The sequence below is a fragment of the Sycon ciliatum genome, chromosome 10 (assembly GCF_964019385.1).
Source record: "Sycon ciliatum chromosome 10, ocSycCili1.1, whole genome shotgun sequence".
NCBI classification, from domain to species: Eukaryota; Metazoa; Porifera; class Calcarea; order Leucosolenida; family Sycettidae; genus Sycon; species Sycon ciliatum.
The window spans coordinates 13,571,513-13,591,774 of record NC_088652.1 but is presented as its reverse complement, the minus strand read 5'-3'; the positions used below and the strand labels follow the sequence as shown (position 1 = coordinate 13,591,774).

Sequence of the window (20,262 nt, the reverse complement as noted above, 5' to 3'; positions counted from 1 at the left end):
ACCCTCTCTCTTTGTATTGGCCGGTGTTCTCACTGTGCTATGAGATGCTGCAATAAATAAATAAATAAATAAATAAATAAAATAAATATCCGCCTCGTTAGAATAATGGCTTTTACAGTAGTAAACAGGGAGTCCGCAAAATTAATAATATTTTTTTTAGAGAGAGCGGAGTCCTCCGGTTCGATAGAGTGCTTAATGCGGAAGCAGAGCAGTAACACACGAGTCACAGAGTACCACGCGTCTGGATTGTTGTAACTAAAAGTTTCATGCCAGATGGCAATCTTCAGACAACAACGATGCACAGTTAGTATGGTATTTATACACTGGCATAGGAAGGAATCTGTGAAGGTTTGAGGTCTGGTGGGTGCAAAAAGTCCTGGAGGGAAAATGTGCCAAACTCACATAGTCCGTGAGTGAGAAAAGAAATATGATATGGCAGGAAGGCAAGCAAGGCTGTGTGAAAGAATGATAATGATAATGTGGCTTGCCTGCAATCACAATGCAGGTGCAAGATGCCGCGCGCACACTTTCTTTTCATTTTCCTCGCCTATTCTAAGCACCTATAACCATCACAGCGCGTGGAAATTTCCACCTTGCACCTGTTTGTTGGCACATTGAAGGGCAAGTATCTCCCCTCCTCCAACTTATTTCAAGCGCTTACCAAAGTGTGCGGCATCTTGCACCTGCAGACGCGTGGTACTCTGTGACTCGTGTGATAATAATTATTATTTTTTATGTATTTCGTGAAGTTGAAGTGTGGTCTTCTGTGTTGCCCTCACCAAAATTCTGGCCTGGTCGGTAATCTCCAAAGGCCTAGTAGTAGTACCCGGAAATTTCACCCTGCATCAAGCGTTTTTTTGGCAGCCATGAAGGTACACTACTGTACAAGTACAAATTTTCGTTTACGAATCTAAATTTCGTTTTTGGTCGAGGTCTGTCACCCCGAACCTTAGGAAGGGTCAAGGGATCAACGTTTCGCCGTGCAGGCACTAAGGTTGCGTTTACACGGAGACGAAACGAAACGGAACGAAAACGCGCTGGCCTCGAGTCGTTTTCAAACTGTTTACACGAGAACGGCAAATCGCCTTGAACCGTTTACACAAAAACGGAAAACGGGCGATCGGGCTGGAGTTAGCAAGTGCTGGCTTGGTGCAAGGGCAGGAAGTAACACATTACAATTGTAGTTGGACTTGGCATGTGCTGCCGGGCGCAAGGGGTAGATATTTCCCGCGAAATATAGACTAGTCCGTGCGGAATGGTTTCCATGACCGCGCTCCGTTTCCAATCATTTTCACTGTTTTCACCGTTTACACGAGAACGGCAACGTTTCAAAACACTTTGGAGTGCATTTCCATTTCGTTCAGTTTAGGTATCGTTTTCAGGCGTTGTCGTGTAAATGATAGTAGTAAACGCAATGATTCCGTTCCGTTGCGGTCGTACTTGGTTGTCGTGTAAACGCAAATCGTTGTCAATCGTTGTCGTGTAAACGCAGCCTAAGTGCCATCCTTCAAACTTCACGTGAAATTCGAAAACGACTCGCGCGATTGCGCTTGGCACAAACTTTAGTTATTTCGTGCCCCTATAAACGAATATAGCGAAAGTTAATTCCAAACAAAACTTTGTACTTATACAGTACATGCATTATGTGTGCTATTAATCGTCTACTATGTAACATTGAGCAAAGACGGTCGGTCTACACCGGGGAGTGTCACCTACACCTACAGGCTACAGTTTGTAGAAAAGCGCATTGGCAAGGTACGGCACCGGCACCGGCGGATTCTGCTCGAAAAGCAGTGAAAAAATTGGCAGAACCATACAAACCGTATGGCGGGCAATTCCTCGAATTCTGCTCCATTTCTTTATCCACATACCAAACATGCATGAAACTTACCAGAAAAAGTACCGAATTCTGCCAATTTTCTGCCGGTATAATCCGCCAGTGTCTAAGGTACAGGCATCAGACCTGCGAGTGTTGCAAGTGCCAGGCATTTGAATCGACCACATCTCGGCTGGATAGGTGACACGGATATTGAAATCGTGCCCCAGTATTCTATTCAAAATCCGCCTCACTGCAATCTCCCTCCTAGGAAGCTCATAAGGGCGCGTTCAGACTACCGATAAAAAGTGACTGGTTGGGAAAGTTTCCGAGTTGATTTGATTACTGGCACGTTACCGACGGAAAAAGTTTTAGGGCGCGTTCAGACTACCGTGAACCCTGTCAAACCGTGAATGACGATAAACCGTGAAGGACATTCACACTACCGATAAACTAACGTTACTGTTACGTAAGTTTTGCAGCTCTCACCGCGGCACTGAGAAGGGATTTTCCCTTTTTCCCAGCCTGAGCAGTTTTTTTCTGCCGGAATACAGTTGCCGCTGCGGCCACCGCGGCAGTAAAACTTTTTCCGCCGGTAACGTGCCAGTAACGTCACGTGATGAAATCACCTCGGAAACTTTCCCAATCGGTCACTTTTTATCGGTAGTCTGAACACACCCTTGCTGCCGCGTCTGCTGCGGCAGTACCCCGAAGCGTCTCAGCTTTCTCGGTCCAAGACCATTCGACTCAGCACCCCGAAGACTACAACTGGTGAAATTTTGATTTTAGTGTTCGCAGGTCTAGGGCTGTGCAACGCCCGGCGCGTACTTGAGTGACGCTACTGGATTTCATTGAGCAACACTGTATAACCAGGGAGTCGTCAAATACCGGTAACCTGGTAACGACTCCCTGATAATATCATCAGGCGTGGGACGTTCTATCGAAACAAGAGTGGTATGGACGAATTCCAAGGTGACCAACAGAAAAAGAAAAGAGAGAACAGTGGGAGTTATTGGACACACTGGCTCATCGACTGCAGTCGCTGTGGAATACTTCTGATAAACGAATGGAAATATCGAATACAAGACTAACATTTCCCAACCACTAGTGCACTGATATACCAGTATCACCACCACGAGTTCGTAACTAACTAAAAAGTAATTAGTTACTTAGAAGTTAGAGGCTAACATTACAACTTTGCAACATTGCTCATTGATTTTAGGGGCATCCACATCATGACTGACCTCGCTTCGACAGGCGTCCCCAACCTTCCATGACGCCAATAGGCAATACTATTCTGCCAGCCTCAGCCTCAGTAGGCCTACAAGGATAGTTCCAGATGGCTACTCGTGATCGTGGGTCTACCTCGAATCGATACTAGAGAGGTTTAGCACAACGAAATTCGTCTGAATTTTCGTTAGATTTTGAAGCCCGGGGACGAGTAACGAAACTTGCCACGAACTTCGGGACACACACTCGCGGAAAACATCAATCCAACGAAGTTTGGTCTGTCGACTTTTCGTACCGCGATCACATGAGAATTTTTCCTTTCCTTTCGACATTTTTTTCTGAGGTTCTTGTTTTCACGACCAGAATGTCTGCGCCGAACTCAAATCCTGCAGTCTCTGCAGCTGCTGTTACCTCTGGTGATCAGGAGGGACGACGACTTACGTGGGATACGCAGATGGATCTCATGATGCTCCGCCTTGTGAGGTCGATGCCGTTTCTTGCGGAAATCACGCACGAATGGAGAAGCAGCTCTGCTGCTTTCCCAGAGCGATGAGAGATTTGCTGGGCTGAAAAAGAAAGGGCTTGTGGATCGGTTTCATCTCCTACTCAAGAAGCATTCGAGTGGTGAGGCCACCAGTTTACGATAGTCGGGGAGTGACGAGGATTACTATTAATTTAAATTTTTTGTATTTCGCGGGGATTTCAGCGACATCCACGGTATCCACTAGCGACACCGAAGTTCGTGGAGAACGTTCTGCTAAACAAAAATTCAGCGAATTTCGGTCGGCTTTTTCGTACTGCGGCATAACGAAAATGAACAACGAATTTCGTTGTGCTAAACCTCTCTATTATCGCGTAGAGACTGAGCTGAGCCGAGAGACCTAGCTAAATCTACCAATACCATATTTTACGATCCCGGCCGGACTCAGCTCATGAGTGCATGCTAGCTCTAGTCTATAGGCTACTATAGTCTAGCTCGCGCTGCTCGATCACAACCAACCTTTATTAGGAAAGGTCAAAGTTCGAAAGGTCGAATTATTCCCCAAATGACGTCAAATGGTCCTGATCAGATCAGGGAAATACCGGTATTATACACCTCCCTGGTCCTGATGGCCTGATTCAGTGATCATTCCCGCGGCGGGAAGGCCGCCTATTGGCCATGGCCTGGACAACGATCACGTGTCACGTACCCCTATTAAATTTTAACTTTTAAGCACGCATGCATGCACACCACCAGCCAGGTACTATCATGATTGTACCGTATACAGATGACATGTGTACACACTTGCCCACATGCTTTTGCCAACGGTCTTCCTCCGCAACTACTGATTTTCACCCAATGGAGGTACTGCGCAAAGACTAAGTGCCTAGAGTGAAGAAGAAGCTCCTTGTCTTCAGACTCAGAGGACTTTCGTGAGCCTTTGGAATACACCAGTCGCCGAAAATTTGGTCGGACGGCCCCGTCACTCGTCTATCTTTGATGGTAAGATTTGTCGTATGGGGTTAGGTTGTACGGCTTGTAGCTGTTTTGTTCTCGATCTCTAGCTCTCTGATAATTATTTCAAAATCCGCCGACAGCTTGAAAATGACCATGTGAAAAGAGAAACCTCCTTTTGTACCGGTATGCTTAATTGCACTGTCGCCCATGTTCGGCCCAGGGTCGGTATTGGTTGAAGTTAATGGCTGGAAAGATTCATCCGCTTAGTCAAGAATGCGAAGACCAAGTACGACGGTCTATCGGGTTCTAAACAATGACTATGTGTAGTAGTACGCTTGAGGTTCCATCGTTGTATAATAGGGAGGTTCTGCAGTCCCAGTTACCGTCTTCTTGAAAAAGGATGGCATTATTTGCGCTGTTCCCTACTTCCGTATGTCCATGCCAAGAACGAACACACCATTTTTAGACACAGACCTGCATGCACCATTACTGTTTTGGAACTGCTCCATAATAGGGAGAGAGAGAGAGAGGGGGGGGGGGGGGGGGGGTAGAGAGCTCAATACACCGTGGTGGAGAGCTGGCTACACATACCAAGGGCGTTACAGTGCAAGAAAAAGTGATACGTCGGGGTCCGGGCCTGCGGGAAAAAAAATGGATGTTTCGGCCCCCAGGGCACGTTTTTAGGGCTATTTTATTGTGTGTGTGTGTGTGTGTGTTTTGGATGAATTGGGCTGACCATCATGAACAAAAAGTGGCACGATCATGTCGTACTGGTCGTACCACGTGTGACGCCCCTGCATACAGTGAAACTTCAGTATAACGTACCTCAAATGGCTGTACAAATCTGTACATAGAGCTCGGTCACACATGCACCCAGGCCAAGAGCAGCAGTTCCGCTAAAGCTGTGCCCCAAGAGCGGAAAATACCACAGCACCTGCAGGAAGCAGAACTACCGCCTCAGCGGAAACACAAATTCTCTGCCTCCGAAATGTTGGAAGTGGCACTCTCGCTTCTGCCGTTACGCTTCAGCGGAAAACATCCCGTTTTGCTGTATAGGGACATGCTAGAAGTTGCTACGACAAGCTTGTATTCGCAGGATGTGCATGCCACTAAAATGCGCGGAAGATATTCACGGTCCACGTGGATTTACCGTGTGCCTGATGCACCACAGTCCACTTGGCTCTCATTGTCCGCCGAAGTAGGTGCTTGTCCCGACTGTACGAGTACATGTACGTGTGGCTGACCACACACACAACTGGCTTCGCTGGAGAGACACACGCCTCGGTACTGCAAAACCTTGCCACCGAAAAACCGTGCATGTGCGACCGGACCCTGATAACCAGTACTGTAAATTCTTGTATAAAAGCCACGGCTTAGACGACCATTTGGTGGAAATTTCACTGCCTTCTTAGGATAGGAGACAGGACTCAATACAAGACAAGCTTACGTGTGAATTGTGGTATTTGGTATTCTGGCTCATCGATTACCGATATCACCAGTCTCACCGGCATCACCGGTATTCCGCATCCATTTCAGCACAATAGGGTTTTGTCACGTCACGAGGTCAAGCGCACATGCGCCTTATGCAAGCGACCATTTTCACCAGCTTACTTCTGCTCAGTGCGGGGGAATGTTTTGATTCACCCAAGAACAACTTAGCTGTTTGAAGGCCAGTTTACGGATTGCAAATGAGTATACGGCTCCAAACCGGACGAGGTTTACAGGAATGGAGGGCTTGTCCACCCGCCCGTGTATCTACTCTCTCGTTGCCTCGTCTTGGTGCTTGAGGTTCTCGTTCGCAACATCTGCTACTTGCTTTGTCAGTTCTTTTTCCGCGAATCACTCTCTCAGTCCCTCCAGCAGCTGTTCATCCTCTTGAAAGTATTCTTCGTCTTTTTGTGAGAGCTTGGACAATCCACTTGTCCAGGCAAGAAGGCAGCAATGCCTGTTCATTCTGGCGAAGTAAAATAAAATAATACAGTCAACTTCGCTAATAACGACTTCGGATATAACGACAATTCGCGAATAACGACAGAATTTCCATGCCCAGAGCAAAGTCCCATCTGCCTGTATACATTTAACTTTGGATATAACGACTATCTGAATAACGACAATTCGCAAATAGCGACATGATTTTAGAGTGCCCCGAGGTCATATTTACTGCTTGAATAACGACTTTCTGGGTTTTTGACAGCTATTTCAAGTACCTGTCATGCAGAAGTACCAGAACCCGTGGCGATGGATAAGGCACACATGATTGTACAAGAAGATACAGCCAGGGGGGAGGGGGGGGTGCTTTTTCTTTCTTTTTATTTTGCTTCAAAATAGTTGGAGTGATCACCACAACTACATGACTGTACACAACTACATGTAGTTGTACATGATTGTACATTAATCATCATACATGTACATGTCCCTGTAGCTGGCTCGAAAAGGCTAATTTTTCAATTTATTTCCCTTGGATATTGACTTTATAGTTCCTTTCAATTGCAATATGGAAATAAAGTACAAATTGACGTAGAGCATGAAAAGAGCTTCATTTTGATATGCATGTCATACTATACAAAATATGGGTTCACATACATTCAAATGGGACTTCGGATATAAGGACACTTCGCGAATAAGGACACTTTTCTGATGCCCCGCCGAATGTCGTTATTAGGGAGGTTTCGCTCTACGTAATTACGTATGAAAATCCGTATGTCGTACGCGCCAGGGAGCGAGGGCAGCTTTCATACGTAAATCTCTCTACGGATTTCCGTAGGAAAGCTCTTTCCTACGTTGGGTCGTCCGTAGGACTTTTTGAAATATTTTTTCGCATTTGATCAAGCCGCGCGAAACACAAGGTGCACACACCGTACACCACGTGCAAAATAAGATGGAAAACCCGGTTTCGGTTCATGGTGCATGCGGTGGGCGCATGCAGCCAACGCGTCTCCAAAGCAACAACTCATGTTTAGCCGTCGTGGATAAATCACGTAGAGCGAAACCCAGCAGCTCTGATTTTTACGTATGAAAATTCCGTGCAGTTCCTACGTTATTTTCATACGTAATTCCGTAGAGCGAAACCTCCCTATTCGCAAAGTTGACTGTACCAACCGACCAAAGTGGACAGCCACTCCACTTTGCTTTCGTTGCCAACGGTCCTCCCGGAAGACCGTTTCCACACAGTTGATCACCCTCTCCCGGTGTGTGTGTGTGTGTGTGTGTGTGTGTGTGTGTGTGTGTGTGTGTGTGTGTGTGTGTGTGTGGTGTGGTGTGTGTGCGTGTGCGTGTCCGTGTGTGTGCATGTGTGTGTGTGTGTGTGTGTGTGTGTGTGTGTGTGTGTGTGTGTGTGTGTGTGTGTGTGTGTGTGTGTGCGCCAGCTGGTTTGGTTGGTAGGTACACTTATGCCAGATTGTGTTGGGTCTGTTGCCAACAGGCTCGGCTGCTTGAAGGTGTAATGTTGTACCTGCCACCTTTGTTGGTTTCAGTGTTCATATACTTTCTATTTGAAGTATGTATACCTGTTAACCATGGACTGCTTCTTGTTAAAGGGGAAGTTAAGGCAAAAATTAAAATTTCACCAGTTGTAGTCTTCGGGGTGCTGAGTCGAATGGTCTTGGTCCGAGGAAGCTGAGACGCTCCCTTCCTACTTGAATCCCAATCGAACTCGCGCACTTCCACCGAAACTGGGTGACTGCGCCCTACTAGATGGGGATTTGTATGCAAAATGTCACTAAAAGCGCCATTTCGTTCTTATAAAAGCACGGATGACCGCGATTGGCCCATATGTTGTAGTCTTTTGGACGCTGAGTCGACTGGTTTTGGTCCGAAAAGGCTGCGATGCAGCGTTCCTCCTTTATTCCCAATCGAACATGGTTGAAGAAGCGGTCACGTGGTCCTGGGTGCCCAAATCACCTGGTCACCACGCCAGCAGGTGACAACTTTCACACCAAGGTTCAACTCGAGTTCAACTTGAGTGACAGGACTGCACCCAAAAAAGGTCAAACAGGCTAGTAAGTTGTACCCTGCAGGCACGGTGACCAGCTGACTGGTGTACGCAGGAGCACGTGACCGCTTCTTCAACCATGTTCGATTGGGAATAAAGGAGGAACGCCGCATCGCAGCCCTTTCGGACCAAAACCAGTCGACTCAGCGTCCAAAAGACTACAATATATGGGCCAATCGCGGTCATCCGTGCTTTTATAAGAACGAAATGGCGCTTTTAGTGACATTTTGCATACAAATCCCCATCTAGTAGGGCGCAGTCAACCAGTTTCGGTGGAAGTGCGCGAGTTCGATTGGGATTCAAGTAGGAAGGGAGCGTCTCAGCTTCCTCGGACCAAGACCATTCGACTCAGCACCCCGAAGACTACAACTGGTGAAATTTTAATTTTTGCCTTAACTTCCCCTTTAAATTAACTCTTGTGTAATCAATGGTGTTAGTGAAGCCTATATCAGATCCACTCTGATTTAGCCACCCACTCTAGTACCAAGTATTACCTTCACTGGGGAGCAGGGGTAGCTGCAGTTGGACCCCGGGGCAGATACCCTGATGCCGTCAATCCTTTTTCTGCACCTTGTCCTCATCCACTTACTGAGGTGTGGTGAGCCTATAAGGCCGCGGTCACACATGCACTTTTCTTGGCGGCGCCGCCAAAGCGTAAGTTACACTTTGGTGGAAAGTTTGGATTTCGCTACGCCAAAAATGCACCCCGAATCCACGAGTGCACTTGACCGGAGACACTCAGCAGCCTGTCAGCGATCCACGGTAGCTCTACAAGCGAAGGTCGCTTCGGGCAAGAACATTAACAATTTCATAGGACGTGTATGTGCCTGCATTTGCATTTTCTCCGCCAAAGCGGAGCGTTGAGCTGGAATACAGTACATGTATGTGTGACCGCTGCATCGTGTGTTCAGCAAAAGCGGCTGCGGTAGTTCTGCTTTACGCCTCCGCAAAAGCGGTGCAAACGTTTCATGTGTGACCGCTGCCTAAGTGGGATAATTTCCAAGTCCACTCATAGTTTGGGGATTTCAGGGAGTGTCAACCGTTCGGCGGTTCAACAGCTAATTGAGTCAGCTTTCCAAGATTCCTTTCGAGTCTCTCTCCCTTCTCCCGGGGAGCCCCACGTTACCAGTTTTGTCAGTCTGCAAGTAAGAGAGAGAGAGAGGGGGGGGGGGGGGGGCGGGAGAGAGAGAGAGAGTGTGTGTATATATATATATGTGTGTGTGTGTGTGTGTGTGTGGGCGCGCGCGCGCGGATGCACTCTGGCTTTTGAGAGAAATGGCCAGGGAACGCAGTCTGAGTATGTTGATGACCTCTATCCTACAAGGATGTTCAAAGGATGCGGTGACCTCCCGTAGGAGGCTAACGTTGTCCCTGGTCCTGTGCTGCTGTCACTGCTGTGTTGATTTTCTACAGAGAACTCACCACTTCTAAAGCAAGATAGTCGCATCATAGCAATGGAGCACTTCTTTGCCCTGGTTCTCGTCTTGACCAGCTTTCAATGTAAGTACTCCGGTGCTCTCCTGGCCAGCTTAGCCCGGCATTGTTTTTTTACGAGGGCTGTCTTTGGTAGGTACAATGAGGTGTGACATATGGACCTGGGTTGTTGTCTGCCCAATGTGACAGCAGCTGTCAGTTTCATAGAGTCACCCTTGTGGGCGCCTCTCTGTATATGAAGAAGCTTTCTGAATCTCCGTATTCGTTTGCAGACTCATCAAACACACAGCATTGTACACACCTGGGCAGTATTGGAGATTTATCCAATGTTGATTTTTCCATATTCCTGGTGTCTTTGCTGGCATTACAGGGGCGTCGGACACGATACGGTCACTACGGTATTGACCTTACCACTTTTCACCCCAGTTACCCTGTGAATTAATAAAATACACTGATCTGGGATCTAAATTTCCAAAATGTTTGGCTCAGCCACCACTCTCCCATGAGTAAATTGTACTTCAGATGGCTGACCGTACCACACTAAAAAATACCTTCTGACGCCCCTGCATTCGTAAAGTGATCTTCGCCAAATGTTCGGTTCTAGCCCATCACCAAAGTGCTGTAGATTATGACTGTCCTGACGTTGTCGGGTATGTACCGTAAATGCCCGCCAGAGCGCTCTGTCTCTCCTATGCGCCTCTCCCGGACGTCTTGTCAGGGAAGTGACCATGGTTGTACATCATCGTATCTGTGAAGTGTGATGCCGTACTGCACTGCGGACGCTTGCTCGACCCGGTTGGAAGTGTACGCAACAGTTCACCGCCTCTTGACCAGGATCGTACAAACCCTGGGTTTTGACTTTTTAATATACCTCCCCAAGGGTACAGCCTCTTTTACGGGCAAAAGCAACACAATGATGAGAAACCAGGGTATGATAGGAAGATAGTATTAATAGTACACAGGTGTGGAAAATATGTCTCCGGAATGGCGAGAGTTTTACACTAAAACACAACTGGTTTTAGATCTGGCTTTCAACCACCGCCAGCTCCCTGAGCTCGTTAGCTGGACGATGGTATGCCGATCGAGACCCACGGACACACATGACAGCGGACCGGAGCAGCACGAAAGACAGCCTGCAGCGCACATATGCAACATGGTGTGCATAGGGCATGCTGGAATCAGCCCTGGCAAGCAAGCCACAGAGGCGCTTAAGGAACCTTTCACATTCAGGGGAGGCAACACCAGATGTTGACAACACCAGCGGGCTGAATGTGCCACGATCCACATTGAGGATTCGCTCTCCGTACTGCAGCTTCTTCTGGCGCTCGTGCTGAAGCAGTAGGGCATCCAGTGGTTGGGCCGAGTAGGACGCCGCATCAGGATGGAAGACGCGTACGTCAAAGAAAGCATCCTGTGCTCGGGTCCAGAAGCCACGGGCACGGACATCAGCGCGGGCATCCTCGGCGGTGTTTGCCGATGCAGCCGTAAACACCTCTCCAGAGAGCGGGGTAGCTGAGGCTCGATTGCCACTGCGTGGCAGACCTCCGTGAGTAGCTCCCCTACCATGTCACGGACTTCGTTATGGCGGATTGTAGGGAAGCCACCCCGGGGGCAACACATAGCATGAGCAGTGGAGAACAGAACTCCGCAGGCACACTTCGTGGGGACATCGAGGAGAGGCCAGTCATACCGCAATGCAAGGCCGTCCCTGAACTCCTGCTTCGAGAGGTGGAATCCATGTTCCTTGAGAGGAAGAGCAGTGAGCCAGGAAGAGGGGCTTTGCGGGACAGCTCATCCATACGACTGGCCAAGGGGCGGTCCGCAGCTTCTCGGAGAGCAGCGAAAGAGGCAGCACTAGCTTTCTTGGAGGACTTGGCAGCAGATGCTCTCTCACGGCGGGCTAGCTGATCCACAAAGTCGCAGGAATGATGCTGCCACTCTCGATCGTGCTGGTGGATGATCTCGTCAACCTGGCTGCTCGTGATTTTTTGACGGGTTTTGTAGACCCAATGTTGTGGACCTTTTGTCGGTGTACGAGACGCATGCACAGTTTTTGTAGGGTGAGTACTTGTTCATGTACAGTGAAACCTGTCTAAGGCGACCCCTCAAGGGACGAGAAAAAGTGGTCGCAGTGGCCAGGTGGTCTTCTTATCCAGGCTTAGTGGGTCACGTGACCATATCCACATGATTGTGATACATCATTTTGATCAGTGCATCACAGTGCACGCACCTATGGCATGCTACTCTAGCACGACTCATGTGCATGGGGTCCTCAGACCTGTCAAATGTCGTGCATGCACCATGTACATCTACACTTCCTGCACTGATGTGTAGATCTACCATGCATGGTGCACCATGTAATGCATACATTCACTCAATCTGCGGACAGAACTGTTTCGTCCTTTGTGGACTCGTCAGCGCAGCACAGAGGAAACGAGGCCGAACCTGATAGCAATGGAAATAAAAATTTCCAATCAGGCCCGACTAGCACTGTGCAACGCGATCGCGGGTGGGTGGTCGCCGGTCGCGTTGAGCGAGTGGTCGCCTTATCCGAGGTGTTTTGAATGTGAATGCGTCCGTGACAAGGAAAAGCGGTCGCCATGGTCGAGTGGTCGCCATTACAGGTTTTACTGTAGTACTGAATGCGGCAAGTCGCACTCGCCCATCCGCCCCTTTCCACCTCGCTCTACTGGATGGGTTGCGGAGGTAGAGGTGCTCTGGCGGGATTTTACGGTACAGTGAAGCTTGGTTATAACGACATTGGTTATAACGACAGATCAGCTACAACGACAAAAATCCATGGCAGCAGCAATTTTGTATTGTTTTTTTGTACAAAAAAGATCGGTTGCAACGACAACTCGAATAACGACAAATCGAGAATAATGACCAAATTGTCATGCACCGTAGTGTGAAAATGGGTCAAAATAACGACATTCTCACGACTGCGAAGTACGATGTACGATCGATTCTGGCTTTCACAGCTGCCGCGGGCCGGGTGCACAAGATCGTACAGTGCAGTCTAGTGTACATCGACTGTACACTACACTGCACTGCACACTCGTACACGCCCGGAAACTTCAAAGGAGTGTCGACATGTCGTAGATCTACTGACGGTAAAATACGTGTCCTGTGTACAGGTGTAGTGCGCACTTACCCTCCGTACCTTCCGTATCTTCTGTGACGGATTTTCGCAACATTCGCCATGCTTCTTTCTCCGAGAAATCACTTTCTCAGTTGTCGTTGGACCAAAGACTTGGAAGTTCGAGATGTCTTGCCCTGTCTCTGTTGGAAAGCGAAAGCGCTTTTCCTACGCGGAAAAGTACGCCATTCTGCAGGAGCTGGACAAAGGTGCAAAGCGGACATTCGTTCAAGAAAAGTATGGAGTCGCGCACGGTACTCTCGCTGGTGTAATAGGTGTATGTATGCTACGACCTGAATACTCACTATTCGTATTTCCCGCTCGTTCCCCTTGGCAATGAGCCACTCACATAGAAGAGCGCATGCTCCGGTTCTATTGTAGTCTAGTCTTGAGTGGTCGTTGTTCTGTTCTCCTTCTGTCTACACTCTTGTCGAATACTTCTATAAATTATCCAATCGTATAAAACCCCTGTGTTCCGGTGTGAGGGGACTTCCGGGAGCAGCTAACACTGGTGGCAGCGGAAAACGTCAACTGCGTCTACATCGCTGGCGGAGTGTGTACGCCTTCGGAGATCGCCTACTACGAAGACCCACTGAGGCCCAACCAAGTGAACTACCATATCCTCATCCACTCTCTTCGTCGATATTTTCCTTTCTGCATTGTGTTTCTTTCTGCTCGTCGTTTTCTTGTTGCGTGCATTGTTTACAGTCCATAGGTCACGCATTGGCGCCAACCTGTCCGGCCAAACATTTTTTCAGAACATTTTCTGTGTCCGTGTTTTGTGCATGATTGCATACTGACTGCTGTCTGTTGTTAGGATATCTGCTAGCTGGGTAGTTGAGTCTACACTGTGTCCGTAGATAGAGTACGAGTAGTTGCCTATTTGGAATTGTCTCTGCCAAATTTAGTTGTTTGCCGCTACGCACGATAGGTTACGTAAAAGATTTAGATCGATACGAGTTGTTACGTAGTTGATCGAGGCGTCGATCGAGTCCACGGGAAATTCTTGCAGAGATTAATTTTTTTCGAAAATTCAAAATACAAAAACAATTTTTTGTTCACAATAGGCCGTTCAGCGAAATCCAAGAGACAAGAAAAGTTAGAGCGTAGCTTCGCTGAAGCTGGCTGTGACATGAGCATTGCTGAAGAGCGCGAGAGTTCGCCGGTACAAGGGTTGTCCCATCGTTTTCGCTTGCCGGACACCATGGACACAGACGCACCAAATGCACGTCCACTGCCCAAACCGATCTTGCTCCCAGACACATTTGGCAGTCAACCTGGACAAGATTTTGTAAATTATATGAGCCACTTTGATAACGCATGTGCCCTGTCAGGCTACACCCATGAACAATGTTTGCGCCTGTTGCCGGCGCGTCTGGTTGGCATACCACACGAGATGTTGACGGACATCGTCACCAACTCGCCCAACATCACATATCGCGAGGCAGTCGAAGCGCTGCGCGCGAGACTGGAACCTCCGCAACTGGCCCTTATGCACGAGGCGACGCTCCGACAGAGAGTGAAATTGGCCACTGAAACCCAGTATGCGTTCGCGCAGGAGCTGCGACGTCTGGCACGCCAGACTTATCCCGGGCAGAGTGGGCCGCTCCTGGACTCAATGCTGCTCCAGTTGTTCATCGACGGACAGGCAAAGAAAGACCTGCGTCTGGCACTTGCATCTCCACGACCTACGTCGTTGGATGCAGCCGTCCAAAAGGCGATTGAGGTGGGTGCCATCCACGCCCACGAACAATCCCGATCGGGATACGCTCAGCCGGTGTTTGCAACAGCTCCGCAACACCAACAACAGTCGACTCCCGCGCCCAGTCGACCCAGGCACTCGGAGTACAGCCCCATCCGGCCGCGCGTTGCCACGGAGAACCAAAATGGCGACCAGGAACACACAGAACGTGATCGCCTGGCCGGCATCCTTGAAAATTTTGATTCTCGTCTCTCCGCACTGGAGAGAGCTGGCGGTTTCACGAACGGTTTTGTCAGCCAACAGCAAGGACAGCTGCGGGGTGGCCGTGGTCGTGGACGTTTCGGACGCGGAGGTTTGCGAGGACCGCCGAGGAGCCATGCAGCCCGACCGCGCATGCTATGGCTGCGGAGAAGTTGGCCACTTCCTCGCTTATTGTCCTCATATGAACCGAAAAAACGACAATTGACTGGTGACGCGGGGCAGCAGCCAGTCGAGGAGAACGAGCCCCTCCATTTGCATGATGTCTGTGTGCATGCTATTTCTCCAATTGTGTTGCATGTAGATGTATGTTTCCGGACTGCAACAGTGTCTGGATTAATCGACTCAGGCTCAAGTGTATCGTTGTTGCACGCAAATTTGTTCACTTCGTTGTTTGGCTCTGAGCAAACACTCGAGTCTGCTCCGCGTTTATGTGCGGTGAACGGAGACCAGTTGCCTGTGTTGGGGTCTGTAGAGCTTGCATTCTGCCTGGGCAACTGCTCATTTGTGCACTCCTTTGTGTTGTCTGATGCCATCCACAAAGATGTCATTCTTGGATCAGATTTCCTCTTTGAGCATGGTGGTGTGCTGGATGTTGCCCAAGGTATGTTGACGTTTGGCGAGGAGTCTGTGTGTGTGCGTTAGTGGCCCACGACATGTTCCCTCACAGACACTGGGTGCTACGAAGCCATTGTCTGACACCAGCGACACTGAGCCGGAACATAAAAATCATGAAAACAATCATTCAAAATCCAATCATCCTCAAAATATTCATCATATAAATCTCCATGCATCATCCTCATCTGATCTGTCTGACGATTCATTGTCTGCACGGGTTGTTGAACCCATGGCTCACCCTGGCGTTGTCCCGGCGTGTGCGCCCGAAAGTGTGGCCGACCCTGTGGTATACTCATCTCGTGTGGTGTTTGAGATGGAGTTGTCAGTACCTGCAGGACATGTTGTCTTGGTGCCTTGTGCAGCTGTTGATGTGTGCACGGTTGTGATGGATTGCGTGGCAGATCCATTGGAGTCCTTTATGGCGAAGCATCCAGATGTGGCAGTGACTCCTAGTCTTGTAACTGTTGGCCCTAACCAAACACGTGTGGTTGTGGCTGTTGAAAATCATGCAAATCATCCTATACTCATTCATAAAAATACCAATGTTGCCGAACTTCATCAAATTCCTACAGATTGTGAACATATTGACGACACTGAAGCTATGGTTTCCTCAGTTTCACCCGGCCCGATCCCGCTAACTGAGCAACGCAAGAAAGTCATCGATGAATATATCAACGCACAAAATCATCTCTCCACAGAACAGTCTCGCACGCTCACTTAACTACTTCATGATAACCACGATTTATTTATCTTGCATGATGATGACTATGGCTACTGTGACATATTCCCTCATAAAATTAACACAGGACAAAATAACCCTATAAAACAACCTACCAGGCGGATTCCATATCACCGCCGGAAGGCTCTGCAAGATCTACTGAATACGCTGTTGAAGCAAGGCATAATACAAGAATCGATTAGTCCGTGGGCATCACCCATAGTATTGGTGCCAAAGAAGGATGGCTCTCTTCGACTCTGTATCGACTACAGGAAGTTGAACTCTGTCACCGAGCCTGATGCTTACCCGATTCCCCGGGCAGATGACATGCTTGATTCCCTGTCTGGCTGTCGGTATTTCACGTCCCTTGACTTAGCGTCAGGGTACTGGCAAATAGCAATGGAAGGAAGCGACAAGGCTAAGACGGCATTTACCACGCCACTGGGCTTGTTTGAGTTTAATGTTCTGCCGATGGGCTGCAGGAATGGCCCAGCGACATTTCAGTGCGTAATGGAAGCAGTCCTGAGGTGGCTTATGTAACACACCGGCCCAGCCATTCTGCCGTGTGTTCTTTGATGATGTCCTGAATGCCAGCGAAACGCTGTCTGTCCAACTCCAGATTCTGCTGCCCATTTTCGCGCGAGTTCGGTCCGCTGGGCTGCGGTTCAATCTGAAGAAATGCTCCTGTGTCGATTGGTGCGGTCCTCAGCCAGATCGAGGATGGAACTGAGCGACCAATCGGGTATGGCAGCCGTCTACTGACGAAAGCTGAGCGCAACTACGATGCTAGCGATCGTGAAGCCCTTGCGCTGGTCTATTTTGCGGAGTATTTCAGGCACTACTTGTTGGCACGACCATTTGTTGCCAGGACGGACAATACTGCATTGACGGCACTCCGGAACCTGAAGGAACCCCGCGGACGGAAAGCACGTTGGCTTGACTGTTTATCCGAATATGAATTCCGAGTCGTCCACCGTCCAGGTCGCCAACATATTGAATGCTGATGGTCTGTCGCGTTTGCTAGCCGAACCTGAAGCACATGTGCACAGTGAGTCTCCGCCACTGGCACCAACGCCGCCGCAAGATGCTGCCCCGTCTCCTCCGCCGAGTCCGCCGCCCCTTGTCCGTGATGTTCCGCTGTCAGCTGCTGCTGAAGTGCCAGTTTCTGGAGCCACTTTCGTCAGTTCTCCTGAGCCGCCGCTTGATTGTTTTCGGCCGCAGGATATTCTGAGTGCCCAGTCCGCTGATCCTGATCTCGCTGCGGTTTTGTCTTAGTACGATGCTGCCAGTGGGAAATTTGTCCGTCCACCTGAAGAGGATATCCGTCCCTTCAGCCGTCTTCAGAAATTCCTTTGGTCTTCTGTTTCTCAGTTGCGTCTTATCGATAAGGTGTTGTATCTTGATCCCCCGTTCGCTCATGATGTTGATGTCGAACATCCTGTTCTGATTGTCCCTGTCGTTTTGCAGTCTGCTGCGCTCGCGTCTGTTCATTCTCTGCCCGGTGCTGGTCACTTTGGCATTGAGAAAACGTTACATCTGGCCCGTCAACGTTTCTTTTGGCAGGGTATGGCATCCGATGTCCAGATTTATGTGCAGAGTTGTCCGACTTGTGCTCAGTTGGCTTCTAAGAATCCAGTCCACCGTGCTCCGTGGCAGTCCATGGCTGCTGGTTTTCCGTTTGAGTTTGTCGCATTGGATATTGTTGGTCCACTTCCTGTGACTCCAACCGGTAACAGGTATGTCCTTGTCATCGTCGACTACTTCACTCGCTGGGCTGAAGCCGTTCCTTTATCTGCCATTACTGCTGAGGCTGTCGCTCTGGCATTTGTTCATGGTTGGGTGTCTCGCTTTGGTGCGCCACGTCGCCTCCACTCTGACCAAGGCTCTCAGTTCGAAGCTCGGTTCTTCTTGTCGTTGTGCACTATCCTTGGCATCCGGAAATCCCGCACAACCAGTTACCACCCCGAGGGCAATGGACTTGTTGAACGCCTCAATCGTACGTTGATCCATCACCTGAAGGCTTTTGTTGGCCCAACAGATGTCCATTGGGATATTCACCTTCCGCTTGTTCTTCTCGCCTACCGTGCTGCTGTACACAGTAGTACTGGTTTTACGCCTTCCCGTTTGTTGTATGGTGCTGAGCTTCGCCTGCCTGTTGATCTGGTCTTTCCTCCTCCTGATCCTCCCGAGCTCTCCCCATTTGCCTATGTTCAGCTCGTACGTGACCGTTTAGCTCAGGCTCATTCTCTTGCTCGTGATCAATTAGCTGCTGCTCATCGTCACCAGAAGTCAGTGTATGAGTGTATGATGCTCACTGCAGTGGTGCTTCGTTTGTCGTTGGCGATTTAGTCTGGCTGCATGATAAGGTGATTCATGCCGGCGAGTCTGCCAAGTTCCACCGTTATTGGTCCGGTGCGTTTCGTGTTGTTCGTGTGAATGGTCCTACGTCGTATACCTTGTCTATGCCTGGGTGTGAACGTACCGTCCATTTCAATCGCCTCAAGAAAGCTGTAACTGTGTCCGGTCCTGTTACATTGCCGCTGCCCGATGATGATTTGCCGCGCTGCATTCCACCGCTACAGCCGCCGTCGTCTGATCCGGTCCGTACTTCTTCTCCTGGTTCTCGTCGTTCTGGCCGTGTTCGCACTGCACCTGCTCGACTAGCTGACTATGTCCTGGACTGAGTTTATTATTTGGTTTGTTTTCTTTTGTTTGTTTCCTTGGTATTTCGTTCATTCCCGTGGACGTGAATTTTAGCTAGGGGGGCACAGTGTAATAGGTGTATGTATGCTACGACCTGAATACTCACTATTCGTATTTCCCGCTCGTTCCCCTTGGCAATGAGCCACTCACATAGAAGAGCGCATGCTCCAGTTCTGTTCTGTTCTAGTCTAGTCTTGAGTTGTCGTTGTCCTGTTCTCCTTCTGTCTACACTCTTATCGAATACTTCTAATTATCCAATCATATAAAACCCCTGTGTTCCGGTGTGAGGGGACTTCCGGGAGCAGCTAACACTGGCTTCATCAAGAACCGAGAGGAGATTGTGGCCAAAGTGAAGAAAGCGACGTCAATGGATGCCAAGAGCTCTAGGCAGTCGAGTTTCCCTGAGTTGGACGAAGCGCTCCTTGTGTTTAGTTGAAAAAAGCACCATTGTGCAGAAAATTAATTTTGCCGCGTTTTGGTGTGCATATTGTGTTGAAAATCCCAAGATCGGATATAGTGACAGATCGCAAATAAGGACTTTTTGGCAATCCATCTCGGGTGTCGTTATAACCAAGCTTCACTGTACATGTATACTTATGTATAATTATATATGTAGGACTCTGTGAGCCCCGTGAGCAGTCACATGCCCAGCAACCAGTCATGCAGTCGCAACTGCCCCCATGACCAGTCACAAAACCCAACTTGGCAACCCGTCACAGTTTCCATTGTGCCCCGAGACCAGTCACCAGAAATCGATCTGCAGGGAGTTTTACGTTCTGTTCATTACGGAGTCCTCCTTGCTATGATGGTGTACAACTGTAAAACCGGGAATTTAAACTGGGAATTTTCGGTATTTCCCAAAAATCAACGGTTCGGTAGCGCGAAAATTTCGGTAAACCAGTTTTCCAGATCCTAAAATGCATTTTGCACACCGTGTGGCTTGTTGAATTTTAGGTCGCGTTTTATTTTAGGTAAAAATTACCTGTACTGAAGTTACCGGAAATAAACTTCCACCGAAAGTTTCCGGTTTTACAACAGTAATACTTCTGCAATCGGTTGTCTACAGCAGGTCCTCTCACAGTTGTGATGGTAGAACCTAGTTGTCCACTACATGTGTGGGTTTAAAAAAATCTCATTTCAAACAATCCCCAAGCCGCCATTGCTGGTGCGCAGACCGAAGAACTGTGCCTGAGTAGTTCCCCCAGGCGATTGAGC

General features: G+C 48.9%; 1 protein-coding gene across 1 annotated transcript in view; it reads left to right on the top strand.

Annotated features, from left to right (window-relative positions):
• Positions 1–4,356: 4,356 nt before the first annotated feature.
• The window catches only part of LOC135826326 (mucin-2-like), a 92,078-nt gene continuing 76,172 nt past the window's right edge, over positions 4,357–20,262 (top strand). The window contains exons 1-2 of the mRNA XM_065338945.1: positions 4,357–4,529; positions 9,889–9,975. Of these exons, the coding sequence (XP_065195017.1) occupies positions 9,930–9,975 (46 nt within the window). The 5' untranslated portion in view covers positions 4,357–4,529; positions 9,889–9,929. The remainder of the gene's footprint in view (positions 4,530–9,888; positions 9,976–20,262) is intronic.